We start from the raw sequence: 18,325 nt of genomic DNA, 5'->3' as shown, positions 1-18,325 counted from the left end.
GTCAGATAGAAGCTTGGCACCCCCACTCCACGGTTGTGAAACTGGCCAAAAGTCAAGTTGTTGCCTTCTGTGTAGTCGAAGGTGCTGTGTAAATATCTAAATGTGTCTATGTTGTGTGAGATAGTGAGCAATTATATGTGAGCAATTATAAGTGAGATATTGTACATGAATTCTACAGTCAAAGGTCTGATACCAGTAAATATGCATTATTATTATTTTATTTATTTATGTCTCACTTTTTATTCCTGATAATGAAACGGAAAATTGATTTACATTCTTTCAAGTTCATTTGCACTTTTGTTGGAACACAAATCAGTGTTTGCTGAACATTCGAATACCACTGCAATGATACATGAAGTGCATGGTAAATTTACTGGCATTGTCTGGCTAATTCTGATAACCTTTGACTGCAATTCTTAATATTACCTAAGCACAGATGGACTCAAACAGCCTTTCATTTGGCTCAGAAGGGGCAGGATTGTATTGTTCACACGTATCGAGGCCTTATACTGGTTGCACAGGAGGCAGATGAGATTAGAAGGCCAGGGGCCAAGTGGACTCGTGAACTTCACAAACCCGTCCCATTAAGCCCTCAGAAAATAAGCTGTTCTTCACAGTTTTCCTTACGAGGAAACACTTTTTTACCCTCCTTGAAAACTTCAAAACGGCAACAACCAAGTGTGATAATAACATTATCCCCTCGGACTTTAGTCAAATCCCTATGACACAATAAACTGCCAACAACGGGGCCTTTCTAAAATATGATCACCATGTAAGGGTTAGTCAAGGGTTTCCAGGGATTTGCAGAGTCTCGCAACCCATCACAGTGACCTGCATAAAAATTTTGCCCCATACAAATTTATTGCAAACCACAGAATAAGTCACGATAATGAAAACAATTCCGTAATTTAGCGGGGAGCCTTTCCTCAAGGGACAAACATTTCTGAATAGGAAATGTGTTTGAAGCAAGATGATGTGAAGCCTTTCTACTTGTTTAATTGTAAAATAACAAGGGAGCAGACCTGTAGAAAAATGCAGATAGAAATGCAAGGGGTCTGAGAATTCAGATACTTTTTTTAAGCCATTTTCTTCTTTTCATTTGGAGAGATGGTGTAGGGTAAGCCAAGAGGACAATGCATCTATGTTATAAAATATTCTCAGAAACAGATGACTACATGAATACACACACTAGCTTATAGTGTATTTGTTATTCAGTGGGACTTTGCACAAGTCCTCACCTCTATTCTTGCCTTGTCCCTGCTCACTCTCTTAAGACTGCTGTCCAAAGAACCGATGCTCGGAATTCTGCTCACATGTGACCAACATAAAGTAATTTATTTGCTCCTCTTTTGCAAAGTGCTCAACATCGAGGTAAACTGTGGCCCAGAAACACTGGAGCAAATTAGATTAAGTTGTTACTATAGAGAGTTCCACATTTCCACCACTTGTAGTCATCTTAGCATCTGCTAAAGCGATGACTGAAAAAAAGAAATATTCACAAAACTCCCAAGGGTTGTCAAGAAGAATAGCATCACAGGACACACACACACACAAGCGCACACACACGCACACACACGTACAGTACACACGTCCTGTTCTCTCATTTTATTTGAATAGGATTTGATGGAGCGACTGAGACCCAGAGCCTGATGGTGAGCAAAGGTATCATCATAACGCTGCCCACGGCTCAAAGTCCAGAGGGACTCTGCACAGAACACAATAAAAACAACGAGTGATAGCTCAATCAAAAAACATTAATGGAATTGTACAGACAAAAAACTTTTTTCCGCTAAAAAGTGCATTCACGATCATGACAAATATGCTCGACTTCAGATGTCCTTTTTTATCATGTCTTACAAAATATGCATACTAGTTATTTTATACACAATAATATCTGAGGATAGTCTTTTTTTTCTTCTTCTTTTCTTTTTTACAAAGGTTAAAAGCAGGTTTTGTGGGAACTAGCAGCTTTAGATATCTCAGCTTCCTCTCTGTGTACCTGGCCTCTTACACATATCTATGCTAGATATCCAAATAAAACTTCACAATGTGTGTTTATTGGTCAAATGAACTGCCATTTTACCTTTATTGAAAGATATATCCATAATAGAAGTCTGAAGTTTAGAAAAAAGGACCAATAAAAGGAGGGTGATGGGGAGGGGGCATTAAATATATTTTCTTATACCCGCTTTTTTGTCAATATAAATACTAAAGACACTGGACATTAATATAAGACAATGCCAAGAGACTAAATGTAAAGATTAAAATAGTTCAAACTTTTTTTTCAAGTTTCTACTTCATGAGAAAAAAAGTATTAGGCGAGCACTAAAACAAAGTCACTTCAATTTCACCTGTTTCACTCCCTTGTGTCAAATATCATTTAACAAAACAAATATCATTTAAGGAACTGGATGTTCAGAGTCAGACAGTCTATGCACAATTAGGTCAGTCTAGTAGATCTCAGTGTTCACCCCTCCAAAACTTGCTCATATCAACTGAGTCAGCATAGCATTATCATCATAATCATCTTCTTCTTCATCATCATCCTCAATATTAAGATTATTATCAATATTATCTTTTTTTTACTTTTTTTGGGAAAATAATCCTCAAAAGCAGTCAAACATACTGATAGGAACCAAATAAGTACCATGCAAATCTTGCAAGACAACAGATTCTCAAACAAGAGACAAAGTTTCTTCATATGAGTGAATTAAGAGGGATGGGAAAAAGGTAAATACCTCTAATCAATACTGAATACTATTGTTCCAAAAACCAAACAGAAAAAGGTCATCTGTACATAATATAGTACATAATCAAACTGGATTAAACTGGATTAACAGTTACTTTTCCACATTTTGAGACAGTCTCAGTCTTTCTGCTTGCATTTTTTCCTGCCTTAAAGTCTTTCATTAATTGATCCCAATCTCTTTATTGTCCTCAATAAATCTTGAAAAGGGGTGTCCAGCCCCCACCTCTAGGCTGGCTTTCTCTAGACCAGTCATAGGGGGGCTACTGCCGGTATGTGCCCTGTCCATGCCTCCCGACATGCCCCCTGACATGCTCCCCAGTGAGGGGATACCACCACCACCTAAACTGACAGGCAGTTGGGGGATACCTCCATTCTGGATGACAGAGATCTCATTGTTCTTCATGGCCAGGCCATTGCTGATGGCAGCCGCATACTGGTTCCAAAATCCTGGGTCCACATTCATGGCCCGTGCCGCCAGATCCTTCTGGAACATTTCACTGAACTTCATGGCGTCACCACCCAAAAGGGCCATTGGGTTTTCAACCGAAAGACGACGCCCTCTCCTGGCTGGGGCATTGTTCCACATATGTGTGCCCATATGAACCTACAGCAACAACAAAAAAACATCAATTAGCATTTAAATTTGAGTTAATTAAATTTAATTAAAATTAAATTTGAGACATAAATATAATTCATTTTTTAATTAAACTCTATGCATAAAACAAAATCATATGTTAATGAAATATGTAATAATAATAATAATAATAATAATAATAATAATAATACCTGTACTTACACATTACGGTTTATAGAATTAAAACTGGCATTATTATTATTATTATTATTATTATTATTATTATTATTAACAGATTATTTTTAAAAAAACATGTGCATGCACTACTTTAACATTTGAAATTAATGTAAATGACTTTGAAATCGAATTGATTTGAATAAGTACCTTCAAGTTTCCCTTGGTGGTGAATGCCCTTCCACAGATGGAGCACACAAAGGGCTTCTCTCCAGTGTGAGTGCGCTCGTGGATCTGCAAAGCGCTGGCCGACGAGAAATTCTTCCCACAAGAATGGCAGTTGTGCTGCTTGGGGGTGCGGCGGGGTGGAGGTGGAGCCAGCATGGGTGTGAGGTTGGAGCTCATCACTGTCTGGGGTGCAGCAGCGGGTACCTGGATGCCCATGGGCATGTGGGGACCTTCACTTAGTGAGGACGGTTTGCTGTGGCCGTTCATCTCCAGTTTGATCATGTTGGGTGCAGTGACCATGCCGGGACTGTTAAAACCTGTAATACACAATTGAGGTTAAGATGTTAATAAACACACACATCACAGTGATCAATTTCATTGATTTTGATGATTATTTCATATAATTTTTGAAAAAGACACCAACACAAGATTTAATCCCCAGGGGCCAAAAAAATGTAGGTTAAGCTATGTGTACATGCCATGCTGCCATTGAAACATAATTATTTAGACATGTTAAATTACCTCTGTCTCTGCCTAAGAAGAGCATGCTGAACTGATGTTCCTCTTTGATAAAGTGCCTTCCAGGCTGGGTTGCAGTTAGGTCCAGGGCTCCATTGTTCTCTGCTGCAGAAGCTGGGGAAGGCGTTTCAGATTTTTCAGATTTCACCGTGGCTGTGGCAGACCCACTCTCCTGTCCCTGTCCCTGTCCCTGACCCTCCTCTGCTGGAGCTCCAGTGTTGTTTGTTGTGCCTGGGGACTTGGAACGGTGACTCTCGGATTGGCTGTGAGTCGGCGAGAGAGCTTGCATGGAGCCAGACGACTCGGACAAGGCTGGACTCCCCACACTGTGGTTTTCGAGGTCGCCTCCAGCCGAAAATGAGTCGTGGTTGAAGCAGTCGTTCTCGCCCCCGAAGCCGATCCCGTTCTCCATGGGTTTCTGTCTAAAAGAACGAGTCATGTTTACAGTGGAGTCGATCATCTTCATCTGGTTCTCCAAGGCGGCAATACTGGAGATGACGGAGGTCGGGGGAGAGCTTCCTGGAGACATCTCTGATGAGTGCATGAGGGGTTTGGTTGGATCAATTTCCCCATCTTTCAGATCAGCCTCATCTTCCATAGCCTGCTCCATTTCATCAATGAGATCATCGTCATAGTTGCTCATGGCATCAAGGCTCTTCTCATCAAATGACAGATCAGTGTCCATGTCCTGAAATCCCTCTGGTAGGGGAGTGTTTGGAATGTGTCCTCCCATGTGCATTCGGATGTGCTGCTGAAGCACCACGGCGTTAGTGAACTTTTTCTGGCAGATGGGGCAAGAGTGCTGGACACGAAGTGGGGGTTTGGATCTGTGAACCCCAAAGTGTGTTTTTAGGTTGCCCTTGGTGGTGAATGCACGGCCACAAATCTTGCATTTGAAGGGTCTCTCTCCAGTATGGATGCGGTAGTGCATCTTCAGGGCACTCTGGCAACTGAGCACTCGGTGGCAGATGACACACTGGTTGGGATCCGTCATCTTCTTGTCAATGTTCTCCACTAGCTGCTGCAGCTTTGAGGTTTCTGAGGTTTGCATAGAGTCCAGGAGCCCCCCAAAAGGAAACTTGGCTTTGAACTGGTCGGACATCATAGGGAGAGAAGGGTGGGAGGTCGAGGTGGGAGGAGTCGTGGGGTTGGTGTTCTGAGTAGTGGCTGTGGTCATGGTGACAGTTGCCGAGATCGCGACCTGGGTCACAGAGGTTGTGTTGCTGTTAGTGGTCTCCCCTGGCCTTGTGGTGCAGTTGGGCGGCAGATGAACTCCCTCAGGTTTCAGAACAGGAGATGCGTCAATCCCGGCAGTGTTGTTGGGCCGAGGTGACTCAGAAGTGCGGGACATACTGGCCTCAGAATTGAGCAGATTAGGAGACAGAGAAGCACACTCACTGGATGGTGGAGATGGCCTTTGAGGTGATCTGCTTAAAGGGGTAAGACTTGGAGAATCACCGTAGCCACTCATCATGCTAGGGAGGGTTGGTGGGAGCTGGAGGCCAACAGAGGTTGGTATTGTGGGAAGGACAGGTTTGCTGTCCAGCCAAGTGGTGACTGGTTTCTCTGGAGGAAGTGACATTCCATATGGGATGCCTGAGCTGGTGGGCACATTGTCCAGGTACTCTGGAACTGGATACGGGTTCATTTGAATGTGGGGATATTTTTCTTTATGCCTCTGGAAGTGGACCTTGAGGTTGCCCTTTGTCGAGAAGCGGTTGCCACATATGTTGCACTTGAACGGCCTTTCACCAGTGTGTGAGCGCAGGTGAATTTGAAGAGCGCTGTCACTGCCAAAGACCTTGGCGCAGAACCTACATTTGTGTTTGAAGAAGGGATCATCAGAGCTAGGCTTGGTGTCAAACACAGACACGTTCGGCGGCTTGCCCTTACGATGCTTCATCATAGCCGACAGGGGATCAAGGGCATTAGCCGTGGCTGCGATGCTAGCAAGTGGGTTGGGGAATATGACGCTACTTGAGGAACTGTGAGGTATCAGAGGCATGTTTGAGATACTGGAGGATGAACTCAAGAGGCTGCCGTGGGTCAAGGTTGGGGGACTAGAGGAGTTCCTAGGTAGGGTGACACTGCTGGTAATGCCACCTAATGCTCCAGCACTGCTGCTGCTGATGCTGCTTGTGTTACAAATTGTGCTTGGGGGCAGTAAAGAGGACACCACATTGCTGCTCGATGGAGGGAACGAAGAGTTGGTGGACGTGCTGTTGGACAGCCCAGCACTGGCCAGCGGGCCTCCTGCCTGGGTGGCATGGTTAAGGGGACCCTCGAGAACGGATGTTAGCGATGCAGGGCCCGGGCCGTTCAGCGTTGCTGGGACCCTGACTGGCAGTTGGTGCACCGGAGGTGTTATGAAGTTGTGGAGCTGCAGCTGACTAGGCAGCGCTGGGATGCAGGAGGAGGAGGCCACTCCCTGGGATGCTGAGCCGGTGCTGTGGTGTGGAGCGTGGTGGCCAAGGGCTGGCTGACTGGAGGGCTGCCTGTTCATCAGTGCCACTTGGTTCCGGATCTGCTCAATGAGCTGGAGCTGGTGGATCTGCTGCTGCTGCAGGGCCATCAACTGGTCCAGGATCATGGGAATGGCCATGGTGGAGACACCTCCCGCCAAGGCCCCTCCTCTGAAGCTCTGCGAGAACTGGGCCACAGCCACACGAGTGCTCTGCAATGTCTCCAGGGTGACATTTGTGCTGGGCATGCCATAGCTTCCAGTCCCCGAGGGCTGGACAGCATCATCAATCTGAGGTAGGGGGGCGTCGGGCTCGGCTGAAGCATCCTGGTCCTCTGGGTCCACCGCAGGCTTCTCCGGGGACATTTCCACCTCCATGGGCTCGTCGTCTTTCTCCATTGTAGCTGCTCCCCTCTCCAGCATCATCTCCGCCCCATCGTCCCCCTCGGCTGGGGTCTGGCTGCCCTCCCCGGCCTCCTCACTGTCTGCAGGGTCGCTGGGGCAGCTGGGGACGGGCGAGGGCTCCCCGGGGTACTCCAGGGAGGGGTCTGGAGTGGCCTCGTTCTCATTCACAATCAGCACCAGGGGGTTCTTGGTGCAGGTTTTCAAGTGCTCGCAGAAGTCGGACCATTTGAAGAACTCCGCGCAGCATTTCTCGCACACATGAGTCTCCTCGCTGCCGCTGCGACTCTCGTTCCCACTGTCTGCATCCTCCAGGACTTCACCTGGGACTGAGAGAGGGTAAGAGAGGAGGGGAGAGGGGTGGGGGGTGGGGTGGGTGAAAGAAAGAAAGAAAAAATAGAATACATGAATAAATAATCCAAAGGCATTCAGTGAAGTTTCACAACCACTCTGCAAAGATTTAACCTTTAATTCTTTTTTTTTAACCATTGCCAAAATCAATATTCTTTTTTATCAGAACAAATTGCCCTACTTCACCAATTCTCCAGACCCAGTTTTGCGCATTCTACCCAACTCTCTATAGCCAGCTAATAATTTTCTTTGTGTAATCCATCAAATTATGAGGGCCTATCAATTGTGGATACTGCCTCTTAATGAAATTCCATAGACGCTATTGATTTCCAATATTTTCATACAATTCACAGCTGCCTTGCCAGTTGAGTACAAATCAGGCCTTTGATGGCCCTATTAGGATTCCCCTCTGCTATCAAGCCCCCTTATTTCCACCTGAATTTCAAATGCCTGAACCTCTTCATTTAGCATTGCTAAAGTAATATATAACCTCTGCATTTAAACAAGCTGACCGGTTTAACCTTTAGCAAATTCCACACAATTATTCAGCCTCGAGATAGAAATAGCATGACTCTCAATAGGTTTAAGGCTGTAACAAATTGTTTTTTTTTTTTTTGTCTAGGGTGTCTTTATCATTTGTGAATGATGAGTGAAAATCTTTAGTTGTATTCATAGCTTGGCATTTTCAAATGATAAAAAATGTAACTTTTTTTTCCTTTCTTTCAGAATGTAACCCAACAAATTATATGCTTGTGCCATAGCAGCAATGTCCTTGATTAGTTACATATGTTTAATCACATTTGTAAGAAGCCACTTCTTCCTCTGCATATTGCCATTCTGAGCAAAGATGACAAACATGTTCACAAAGCAAAGGCCTTATTAACACCTGGTCAACAACCAATCCTCTCCATATCTATGGATATGCCCAGTTGAAATAGGCCCTTTCTGTGGAAATGTGTGTGTGTGCACGTTTGTGTGGGGGTAGAGTGTGTGTGTATGTGTGGTGTGTGTGTGTGTGTGAGAGAGAGAGAGAGAGAGAGAGAGAGAGAGAGAGAGAGAGAGAGAGAGAAAGAGAGAGAAAGAGACTTGTGTGTTTACTGGGAGTTTAATTCGAATTACCCCTGTTTTCTTGTATGGAAAACAACATGACTGCTTTACTTCAGAGACCTTCTCAAATCTGACCTTAAATCAGTAGACATAATTAGACCTTTAGGAAAACATGTTGAGATAAACTCTTACTTTCAGGGTTGTAGTTTTCAGGTTCATTTTTACACTTAAGTTGATGTATGGTCCCTTGCCTTGCTTTTTACACTATAAACATAAAGGATTTCTCTGTTCTTGCTGTAGGTGTCTTCCTATAATAGCTCATTTGTATCTCAAAAGTTATCTGAAATAATATATGCAATTCATGCAAAGTCAAACACCAGATGCTGTATTGTAAAGAATAATACAAGGCAAACCTGTTCTCAATACCAAAAAGATAAATAAATAAACAGCAACAGCAAATTCACAAATCCTCACCCTAAAATGTTTGCATCAGATAATGTCAAACATTCATAATCAAACACACTTTTTTCATGCACTCTTCACTACTGTGTGTGAAAGCTTCTGCATGACGTTTGTTCTAGAATGTTCTAAGGACAGAGAGCATGGTGCATAGAGTTCTTGCCCTTTGCGTCAGTCATTCTGGAGAGGCCACGGGACGTTTACTCGTCTCTGCGTCTCATCTAAATGAGTCATTAGTGAAGGAATTCATCACTCTTTCTGTAATTCCTCGCCAAAGGGGCGACTCGACCATCAGGGTCCGATTTCTTTAACTTAATTAATAATCAACAAAAAGGCTTTTGGAGAGGGCTATCCGCTCATCCTGCCTACCCAGAGGGAAGGGCTGACGCCACAGCCGGCCGTTATTTGGTTTTTATTTTTTTCTATTTATCTCCATACAGTGTGACAAAGACATCCATGTCCACATGCAAAGAATTGACTTGAAGCCAAAAGTAATGAAAGAAAGAGAAAACGACATGAAAAGATTTAAGCTATCTTTTGTTGGTTTCTTCTTTCTCTTTTTTTTGCCTCATTGGCTCACTGCTGAAGGCTTTGGCTTTGTTTATTTCTTTTTTCAAAAGCTCCCGCTCCCACAACGCTATTTTTCTAAGAACTACTAACACGTGTGGAGCAAAGAAAATCAAAAGGGGTCTGTGTTGCCATATCTTAAGGTGATAGGTCATATCAAATCACACAGAATTATAATCGATTAACTGAGAGGCTAGGTTATCTCTTTACACTGTTTTTCATATATAATTTCAGTAACAGGAACTACATAAACCAATTCAAGCACACACATGCTAATTGAGCAGTAATGTAATTTCATTATGATGTTGTTCTTTTTAAATTAAATCAATCTATCACACAACATAATTAACCAAGTTTGCTGTCTAGATGAAATATTTTATTGTATCATGTACTCATCATGTATAATGTATTAAAAGCATTCAGAGTTCCCTATATCCTCACACAATTTAGAATATTCACCTTTTAACTTCACAAAAAAAATGTTTTGTTGTATCTTGTATGGAACATGGAACATTGTTGTGATGGCATGTAAATTTACATTTTGTCATTTGATTTGTTTAATTAATTAACCTTAATAGGCTAGAACATTTTAAAATATTAGCAAAGCACCTAATCTATTTGTATGGGCTGTATATCAAATGTGGGGCAAAAAGGCCTGAAAGAATACAAAAAAGAGAGTGGAGGGGAGGGATGGAGGATAAATGGAAAAAAGAGAAAGGTGCAGAAAGAAAAGTGGAGGAAGAGAAAGAGAGGGTGCAAGAATAGAAAGACTAGAGAAAGGTAGTGATAGAGAGAGAGAGAGAGGGAGAGGGAGACAGAAAGAAAGAGAAAGGGAAGGAGAAAGCAACAGACGAGAAGCGGCATATTGATTCTTCTATAGCATAGGAAAGGAAGGCATTAAAAAATCCAATGCGTTTTTCATTCCTTTAAGAGTCTTCCTTTACTCAAATGCAAATATGAAGCTCAAGCGAATCAATAGAGGGATTGTAGACTTTGAATCATTGTATCCGCTATCTTGGTGAGCAATCTTTGGCATGCTAACTGAGACCGCTAATCTGACATATTATATCAGATAAAGTATTCATGCTCTCCACTGATTCACTGAAAGTCACAGAGCAATGTATTGAGCAGAGTATCGAGCAATTACAAACACTCCATTCTTAACCATTTCCATATTCATTTGAGACACCACACGCACACACACACACACATACACACACACATATCAACACACACACACATATCAACACACAGGGGGGAAACACTCAGACAATCACATTCAGGTACCCACAAATGCTGACCCACTTAATGAGAAATTCCAGAAGATCACACCGTTTCCGTTCACTTGGGAACATTCTTCAAAGAATGGGCTGTTTTTTTTTTTTAAAGGCACATAACTCAACTCCACGGCTATGAGGCCATCTTTCTTTTAAGGTTTATGCCCCTGAGATCTCCAGGGGCTTGTCACTCTGTGGTCTGTCGCTAGAGTGCTGTTTTAGGCTCACAAAGACATCTTTTATGACATCACATGCTTTTGTGGCGCAGCGTGCCACAAGGTGGCCTGGTGTGCGCCCTCCTCGCAAAGCGCCAAATTTGTTGCATTTGTAGCACAACCACCCCTTTCAAAAAGTGCATTCTTTTTTAAGAGTTGGGATGACTTCAAAATGAAGAAAGAGGGGATGAACTGCCATAGACAGCCATAGACTGAGCCTAAATAAAGGGGTGGTGGTGGTGGTGGTGTGTGTGTGTGTGTGTGTGTGTGTGGGGGGGGGGGTGCTGGAGGGGAGCATACAAGGATGCCTGCTGTGTTTAACAATGTTGCGGAATTCCTGTGCGAATGACACTTTTTTTCCATAGCATTTTCTTCTTCACTTAGTTCTATCCTATTTTTATTTCTTTGGCTTCTTCCTTTTCTCTCCCTCTCTATCTCTCTTACTGCCCCCCCCCCCCTCCCCTACTTCCCAACTTTGTAAAGGCCACCCTGTTAAGAGAGCAGCCATCATCGTCTCTGCCTGCTTACAAATGAGGAGGTGATGTGAGCTGCGTCCGCCAAGCCTGGCCTCACATTGCGGCCTACCCGCCAACACCAATGCCAGTGCTGCCCTCCATCCCCCCAAACACTCCCCATCAGTTCTCCTCTCTACACCTGCAGCACTATCCCTCAGAAGCTTTCTCTCTCTCTCTCTCTCTCTCTCTCTCTCTCTCTCTCTATCTCTCTCTCTCTCTCTCTCGCTCTCGTGCTTTCCCAAGCCCCGACCCTTATGCAGAGTGGTACAGTAACGACTCTATATTCCCGTAAACAGTGAGGTCTTTGTCACTGTGTGCAGATGCGCTAGCAGCCAAAACATTAACGATTTGTTTGTGCAGGCCAGGCAATACAGTATTCAATGACGGCATTTTGTCCGGCAGTGCGCATCGCGTTCGTTGTCCCGCTTTCAATGGGGACCTCATATTTATGTGTGCCTGACTTCCAAGCTGTTATCTGCACAACATATATATTCTGAATCCCGAGGGAAAAAAAGTAGAAAAGACAGGACAAAACAGACAGAAAAAAAGCAGAGAAAAAGTGAAAGAAAGAAAGAATGAAAAGCCAACCTCCTCTCCAGGACATCTTTGGCATAGCTATGTGGGTGGTCTGTTAGACCTCCAACCAAATGGTGCGAGTGGATTAAAACAAAAGCCAAACTACACGCAGAAGCGAGGGGAAGTGGGAGGCATCAGAGTTGTCTCTGGTTAGCCAAAGAGATTCTTTCTTTCCCTTCGTTCATTTCATCCACTCATCTTTATCTTCCTTTTTCATGTTTTTTTTTCTTGTCTCAGTCTGTCTCACTATAGATTAGTTCTTGTTTCACATAAATACCTTACAATCTCTTACACTTTGTATACAGACAGTGCATCAAATGTTTTAAAAACATTTGTAAAAATACTAAATGTATTAAATTCATATTCCAACAGCCAAAAACAATATTTCCTTTTTGAAATAACAAATAAATAAAGAAATTGTAGGAATGGTCGTCGTGTCTCAATAATCGCTGTCTGTCTGTCTGTCTGTCTGTCTGTGTGTACACACAAGCAAGAGACAGCGCAAGAGAGGGAGAGATGTCCATCTGTCTATCTTTCTGTGTATGTTTATGAGTGAGTGTATACACATGTATTTGAATTTGTTTTCTTGCGTGTGACTGTCTCTTCCCGCATCTGCCTGTCTCTGTGTGTGTGTGTGTGTGTGTGTGTCCAGGCGTGTGTGTATGCGTCTGTGGGTGTTGTGAGATTCCTGCCCGCCCTGTGCAGTCCTGCTGGGGGTTGGAGAGCTCACAGGAGGCTTAGGAGTGTCTGACTGGGGAGGAAGCAGTGGCGGCAAGATGAAAGCCCATCAATGTTAACACTTTCTAGGACAACTGCTTGAGCCACACTGCCAAGGTCAATGGCACAGATGTACTAATTGTATTATGGGCTTGACATCCACTGGCAGCCTCTGACAGGGCCAAATAGGCAAAGGTTAAGTCAGCAGGGTGTACAAAGCGCTCCCAACCACCCACCCTAAGGGGCGATGGAGGAAAGGTGCCCTGGGGCAGACTCGGAGGGGTGGGGGGGGGGTGGCTGATGGGGGTCTGGCAGGGGAGGGAGGGAGGAGAGACAAACGCTTGTTGGCACCACGTGTGATTCCCCACCCTCTCATGAACGCTGCACAAAAGAGACCTAATCACTACATTGGAAAACAATGCGGGCATTGGTTACTTATAAATCCGTGCTAACGTCTGAACATCGCGCATGTGTGTGTGTGTGTGTGTGTGTGTGTGTGTGTGTGTGTGTGTGTCTGTGTGTGTGTGTGTGTGTGTGTGTGTGTGTGTGTGTGTGTGTGTGTGTGTGTTGTTTGTGTGTGTGTGTGTCTGTGTGTGTGTGTCCGTATGTGTCCGTATGTGTGTCCGTATGTGTGTGTGTGCGTGTGCAAGAGTGTATCTGTTGGAAGATGAGAGCAGTTTAAAAAGCAGCATAGTGTTGTTTAACAAAAGACACTTAGTCCTTTTTAAATGGCAATTGCTACCAAACGGCTGTTATATATTGCATTAAAAATATCAATACCGTAATAGAATATGCGGATATGTTAGTTTACGTATGTATACTTATGTAAGAGTGTGTAAAATGAGAGTCAGATTGGACAAGATAAATATTCAATTGAAATTCAATGACTGAGTGTGTAAATATGTCACTGTCATTTTATGAATTAGTAAAATTACAGTAAAATTATGTAAATAGTTTATAGTACTGTAATTATAGCAATATTATTTAAAGATTAATAATTACCAACGATGCATTAGTTTTCCAGCTTCAGTATATTGATAAGAGAATACTATAACAGAGAGAATCGTGAACCGTGAGGTAATACTGTAATACCACAGTAAGGAAAGGTCTTGAAATCTGTGTGTGTGTGTGTGTGTGTGTGTGTGTGTGTGTGTGTGTGTGTGTGTGTGTGTTTGTGAGCGAGTGTGTGTGTGTGTGTGTGTGAGAGAGAGAGAGAGAGACAGAGAGTGAGAGAGAGAGTGAAAGAAAATGTATGTGTGTGTGTGTGCAAACAAACTATATGGTATATAACTTACTGTGTTTGTGTGTCTGTGTGTGTATGTGTAGTTGTATGCATGTCACTGATGGTATGTGTATGTATGTGTCTGTGTTCGCAGCATGTGACTGTGAGGACATTTTTCTGCTTGTCTCCGTGTTCAAATGTGTGTGTGTGTCGGACTGAATATATATTTGCATTTACATGTGTGATTGTGTCTGGGAGTATGGGCTTGTGTGGGATTGAAGGTATATACTGTATGACTATATGGCTTGTTTAAATGCCAGGGCATGTTTCTTTTCAACTCTATCAATATATGATCTTTGCATCTCAAGTGTATCTTGTATTTCTGTCACCTTGCATAATACAAGATTTTTTAAAACATGATATGGTAAGGTAGGCTCAATTTATTATATAGAATTAAAATTCACTGCGGCCTTGTATCAACCCTTTTTGAAAATATAAAATCACATTTTCATTCTCTAAAATCATTCTCTCCACTCTGATTGTGTCACATACTGTTTACACACACAGTTATAGTGTAACAGGGCGCCATTTTAAAATGTGCATCTGCATCAAAAGTGGCATCCTGACTTCCATACAAATAATAGAATTCAAAATTATAATCACCACACTACATGTGGATGTTTGTACAAAACCCAATGATAATGCAACAATTTAAAGAAAAGTCACCCTGTTAGAAACAAAAGGTAAACCCATCCAGAACAGTTTGCCCTGAGCCACATGTTTGGCTGGTTGTAAACATGTCAATTGAGTGGTATACTATTTAGTTTATGTGGTTTATTCTCTAGTCTGTATCAGATGAAAATGATTAGGTCAAACATGGCTGACCCTTAGCTATGGCTACAGAGGCTTCTTGGGGAGGGATGATTCTGGAACATTTATCTTGATATACAGTATAATGTTTCAAAAGGATGAATGCTTCTTCCAGTTCACACATGTGCTATGACCTTATATCAGAGGTAATTACACCAGTTTTAGGAGAAATAATTCTCAATGTCAGTGATCTTAAGAGGGACTGAATGGTCACACTAAAGCAATCACTGCGGACGCAGACCTCAGATTCCGCTTTCCAACATCAACGTACCTACCATTACCACTATACCTAAGACACAACTATTCTCATTTAACAGCTATTGCTGCGAACATTCATTTATATGCCTGATCGTCAGGGTATTTCGCCCCCAACATATATAACACCAAAGTGTTGAAGCGACTTGAATAATTTAGTGACATAAGAACTACATAAATGTGTGTGCGTGACATATAGCTAAGCATGTCCATATATTTTCTTAAATACAACTCTACTGCGTGCCCACATACCGTTTCTGATAGTGCAGCCAAAGTAGGAAGGAATTGCCAAACAACACTCGTAAATGTTTAAAGAATAATGACTGATAACATAGGCTAACGCAAATTTAAGCGAGGCAAAATACAACGCAAAAATGTTTAAATTTACTTGACTATGGCCTATTCTAATATGTTTTAACTATCAGTGTAGGTTATTCACTCCATGAAGACGGATCAGAGTTTCCCAATGACACAACAATCGCGCTGACACTGAACAGGGAGCGTTTGGCTTGGCTGGAGCAACATATAGGAAACAACAGAGTGTGAAAATTATATGGGCTGCATCAAACCAAAAAACATTTCCATGACAAAAACGCACGCTACAATTAATTGCTCCGGAATATGCCATGGTTTCTTTTAACCTCAATACAATGAGTACCACTGCACCAACGAGCTCCTGATATGAGTGGCATAACTTGTGCTCTGTTAAGTTTCAGCACTTTGCAGCATTGGCTTCGTCACACTGCTTCGCTGTAGTTCTGCTGTATTGCATCTTATCTTCTAAAAAAATACTATACATTTGCCAAAAACCGTTGGTGTATTTTTCAACGTCTAAAATAACTCGTCACCATCTTCATTGTGTATATTATTCTGTGCTTAATTATTCTTACTAATCTGTCAAGTTGTGTAATCCGTCTTTAAGTAAAATGCTGTAAATATATAGGGTAGGCTATGTGTATAAATTGATTGAATTATTTTTTATATATAAGAATTCCATGGGTTTCCGACTAAGACATTTTTTCCATGAGCCATCTGACCAAAATAATTCAGTTAGGTGTTGCCAAATTAAATACACAAAGAGCTGGTTGGCTACTATAAATATGTGACCCTACTTTCTGTAACACAAATTGTGATTTTCTTTAAGAGGCTTACAATAAGTGATCATCTGCTACACAATTTCTGTATTCAACACTTAAAGTCAAGAGCAACTCTACATATAAGATAAACAACCTAGTTGACTGCGTCTGTTCCTGCGTCTATTTGATTTACATATTACTGACTTCAAAAAAGTGGATGACTGCATTGAACCTCTTCCTTCCAGCACTGAGATAAATACCGAGCCTGTGTCCATTACAATGTTTCCAAGATGACTGACTTAAACTTTCAGCTTTGCAAATATGAAATGATATTCGGCTCCTGTTTTATGGACTGACATAGTATCAGGAATAAGGAAATTAACATTAAACTCAATAACCCCTCGACCTCGTGAGTACTGTTAATAGAAGTTACTAATCTACCCAAAACAAAAGCATGTGGGAATCAAAACGAAATATGTGCAATATAAAAGAATGTGTATCGAAAGTTTCCGTAGCTTATTCCACATAGACGCAAACTGAAAAGTCTCTTTCGATGTTATGTTTATAAACGAATTAAAGTGAAATATTAAAGTCTGCTGACTTATTTTTTAAAGAACAAGTATCAAAACTTGACGTTTTAAAGTAGTTAAAAGTGCCTTACCATTTTCGGATATTACCCCAACAACTGAAGGGTCCTCGTCCGACTTGAGATGCTGAGGCTTCGCTTGCTTGCGACGGGACATGCTGTTAGTTCGCTGCGACTTGTTTCTGCTTTTTGCAGATACATCAGCGAGGAGCGAATGAAAAAAATGTTCACAAATAGTCGAGTTGCAAAATTACGGAAATTAGCTGGCGTTGCCGTTGTGTGGATTGCGCATGTCGGTATATAATTATGATAGTGAATAATGCATTGCGATTAATGGTGCCCGTGTGAGGCGGATTGGCTGAAGTCCAGCGGACACACTGGATATGGTAATGAGGGACGGACTTAGCAATTAGCTGGTTCACCCTCACACTATCTGTCTCTCTGCTCACTATCCACCTCCTCCAACAACACACCAAATATCGCTTAATACGCCCAGCACTCAGGGGGGTCTTCACTCGAGGAAGGTCAGCTTCTCGCCTTTTCTACTGGGGCTTTAACTCACGAGTGCTGTATACTCATTGATGCCTTGTTTTGTTTTTGTCGTATTCCATACTTCAGCCACCGTCTCAGCATACTTTCCACTACTGCTGTAAAGACTGAGAGCAACTTGCATCAAACGCACTCATACTTTGCCATCTCTTCTCGTTTATTGTGGAGAACTTTGTGAGTCCCAGACGTGACTGAGTTGGCTACTCTTTGATCATGTGTGTCGAGGAGTTTGCGGAGTCCTTTCTTGCTTTTGATGCTTACTGATAGAGACTTGAAGCAGGTTATCGTTTATGCAGTGAGTCTTAACTTCATCCTCTGTTGACTGAAACCCGTGCCGATGAAATTAATTCCCAGTGACACCAGAAAACAAGTGCCGTTTCAAAACTTCTGGAAATAACCAGTACTTGAAAATAATTATATGATTACTCTTCTGAATACTCAGCTTTGTTGATAACTTCTTCTGATTTGAATAAGCATCTGATTAAGTCCATGTGGATACGCAGAAAACAACCTACCAGTCAAAGTCACCAGAAATGTCTCTAAAACTTTGTTCAGAATCACAGACTCGATCGTCTGTCTTCCTCTTATCAACGTGATGCAGAGTCGGTCAATCGTTTGTTAAACAAAACAAGCGAAAAACGCCAGAAAAGAGCGCAACCCGATCAGCGTGCGGGTCAAGCCTCTCTGCCTTCGCCAAGTACCTCGCTCCCGGCTATAGCGTTCACCTCCGGTCGGTCTCCGTGTTCTATTCTTCCACTGGAATAGAGAGTTCAAACGTGATGGACGCAGAAATAGCCTGCAGTTTGATGTAAGTCTTCGTGGTTTCCGACTTCACTTGCTGATATAATGATGGTAAAACTTTGACGAGTGTTCGTGATAGATCTTTTTTTCACGAGAAGAGCGCTCATTTCACGAGAGGTCTGACGCCGCTCTCGC

The 18,325-nt window shown here is 42.5% G+C and overlaps 1 protein-coding gene across 1 annotated transcript; it reads right to left on the bottom strand.

The window, feature by feature from the left end:
- Positions 1-1,590: 1,590 nt before the first annotated feature.
- sall3a (spalt-like transcription factor 3a) lies at positions 1,591-18,325 on the bottom strand. Its single transcript, XM_042107847.1, has 4 exons — positions 16,916-18,325; positions 4,248-7,436; positions 3,708-4,042; positions 1,591-3,353 (listed from the first exon to the last, which is right to left on the bottom strand). Exons 1-4 carry the CDS (start codon positions 16,995-16,997, stop codon positions 2,910-2,912), a joined length of 4,050 nt encoding a protein of 1,349 aa, XP_041963781.1. The 5' UTR covers positions 16,998-18,325; the 3' UTR covers positions 1,591-2,909.

This window comes from Alosa sapidissima, chromosome 10, assembly GCF_018492685.1.
Source record: "Alosa sapidissima isolate fAloSap1 chromosome 10, fAloSap1.pri, whole genome shotgun sequence".
Classification (NCBI taxonomy): domain Eukaryota; kingdom Metazoa; phylum Chordata; class Actinopteri; order Clupeiformes; family Clupeidae; genus Alosa; species Alosa sapidissima.
This window is presented reverse-complemented; position numbering and strand designations above follow the sequence as displayed.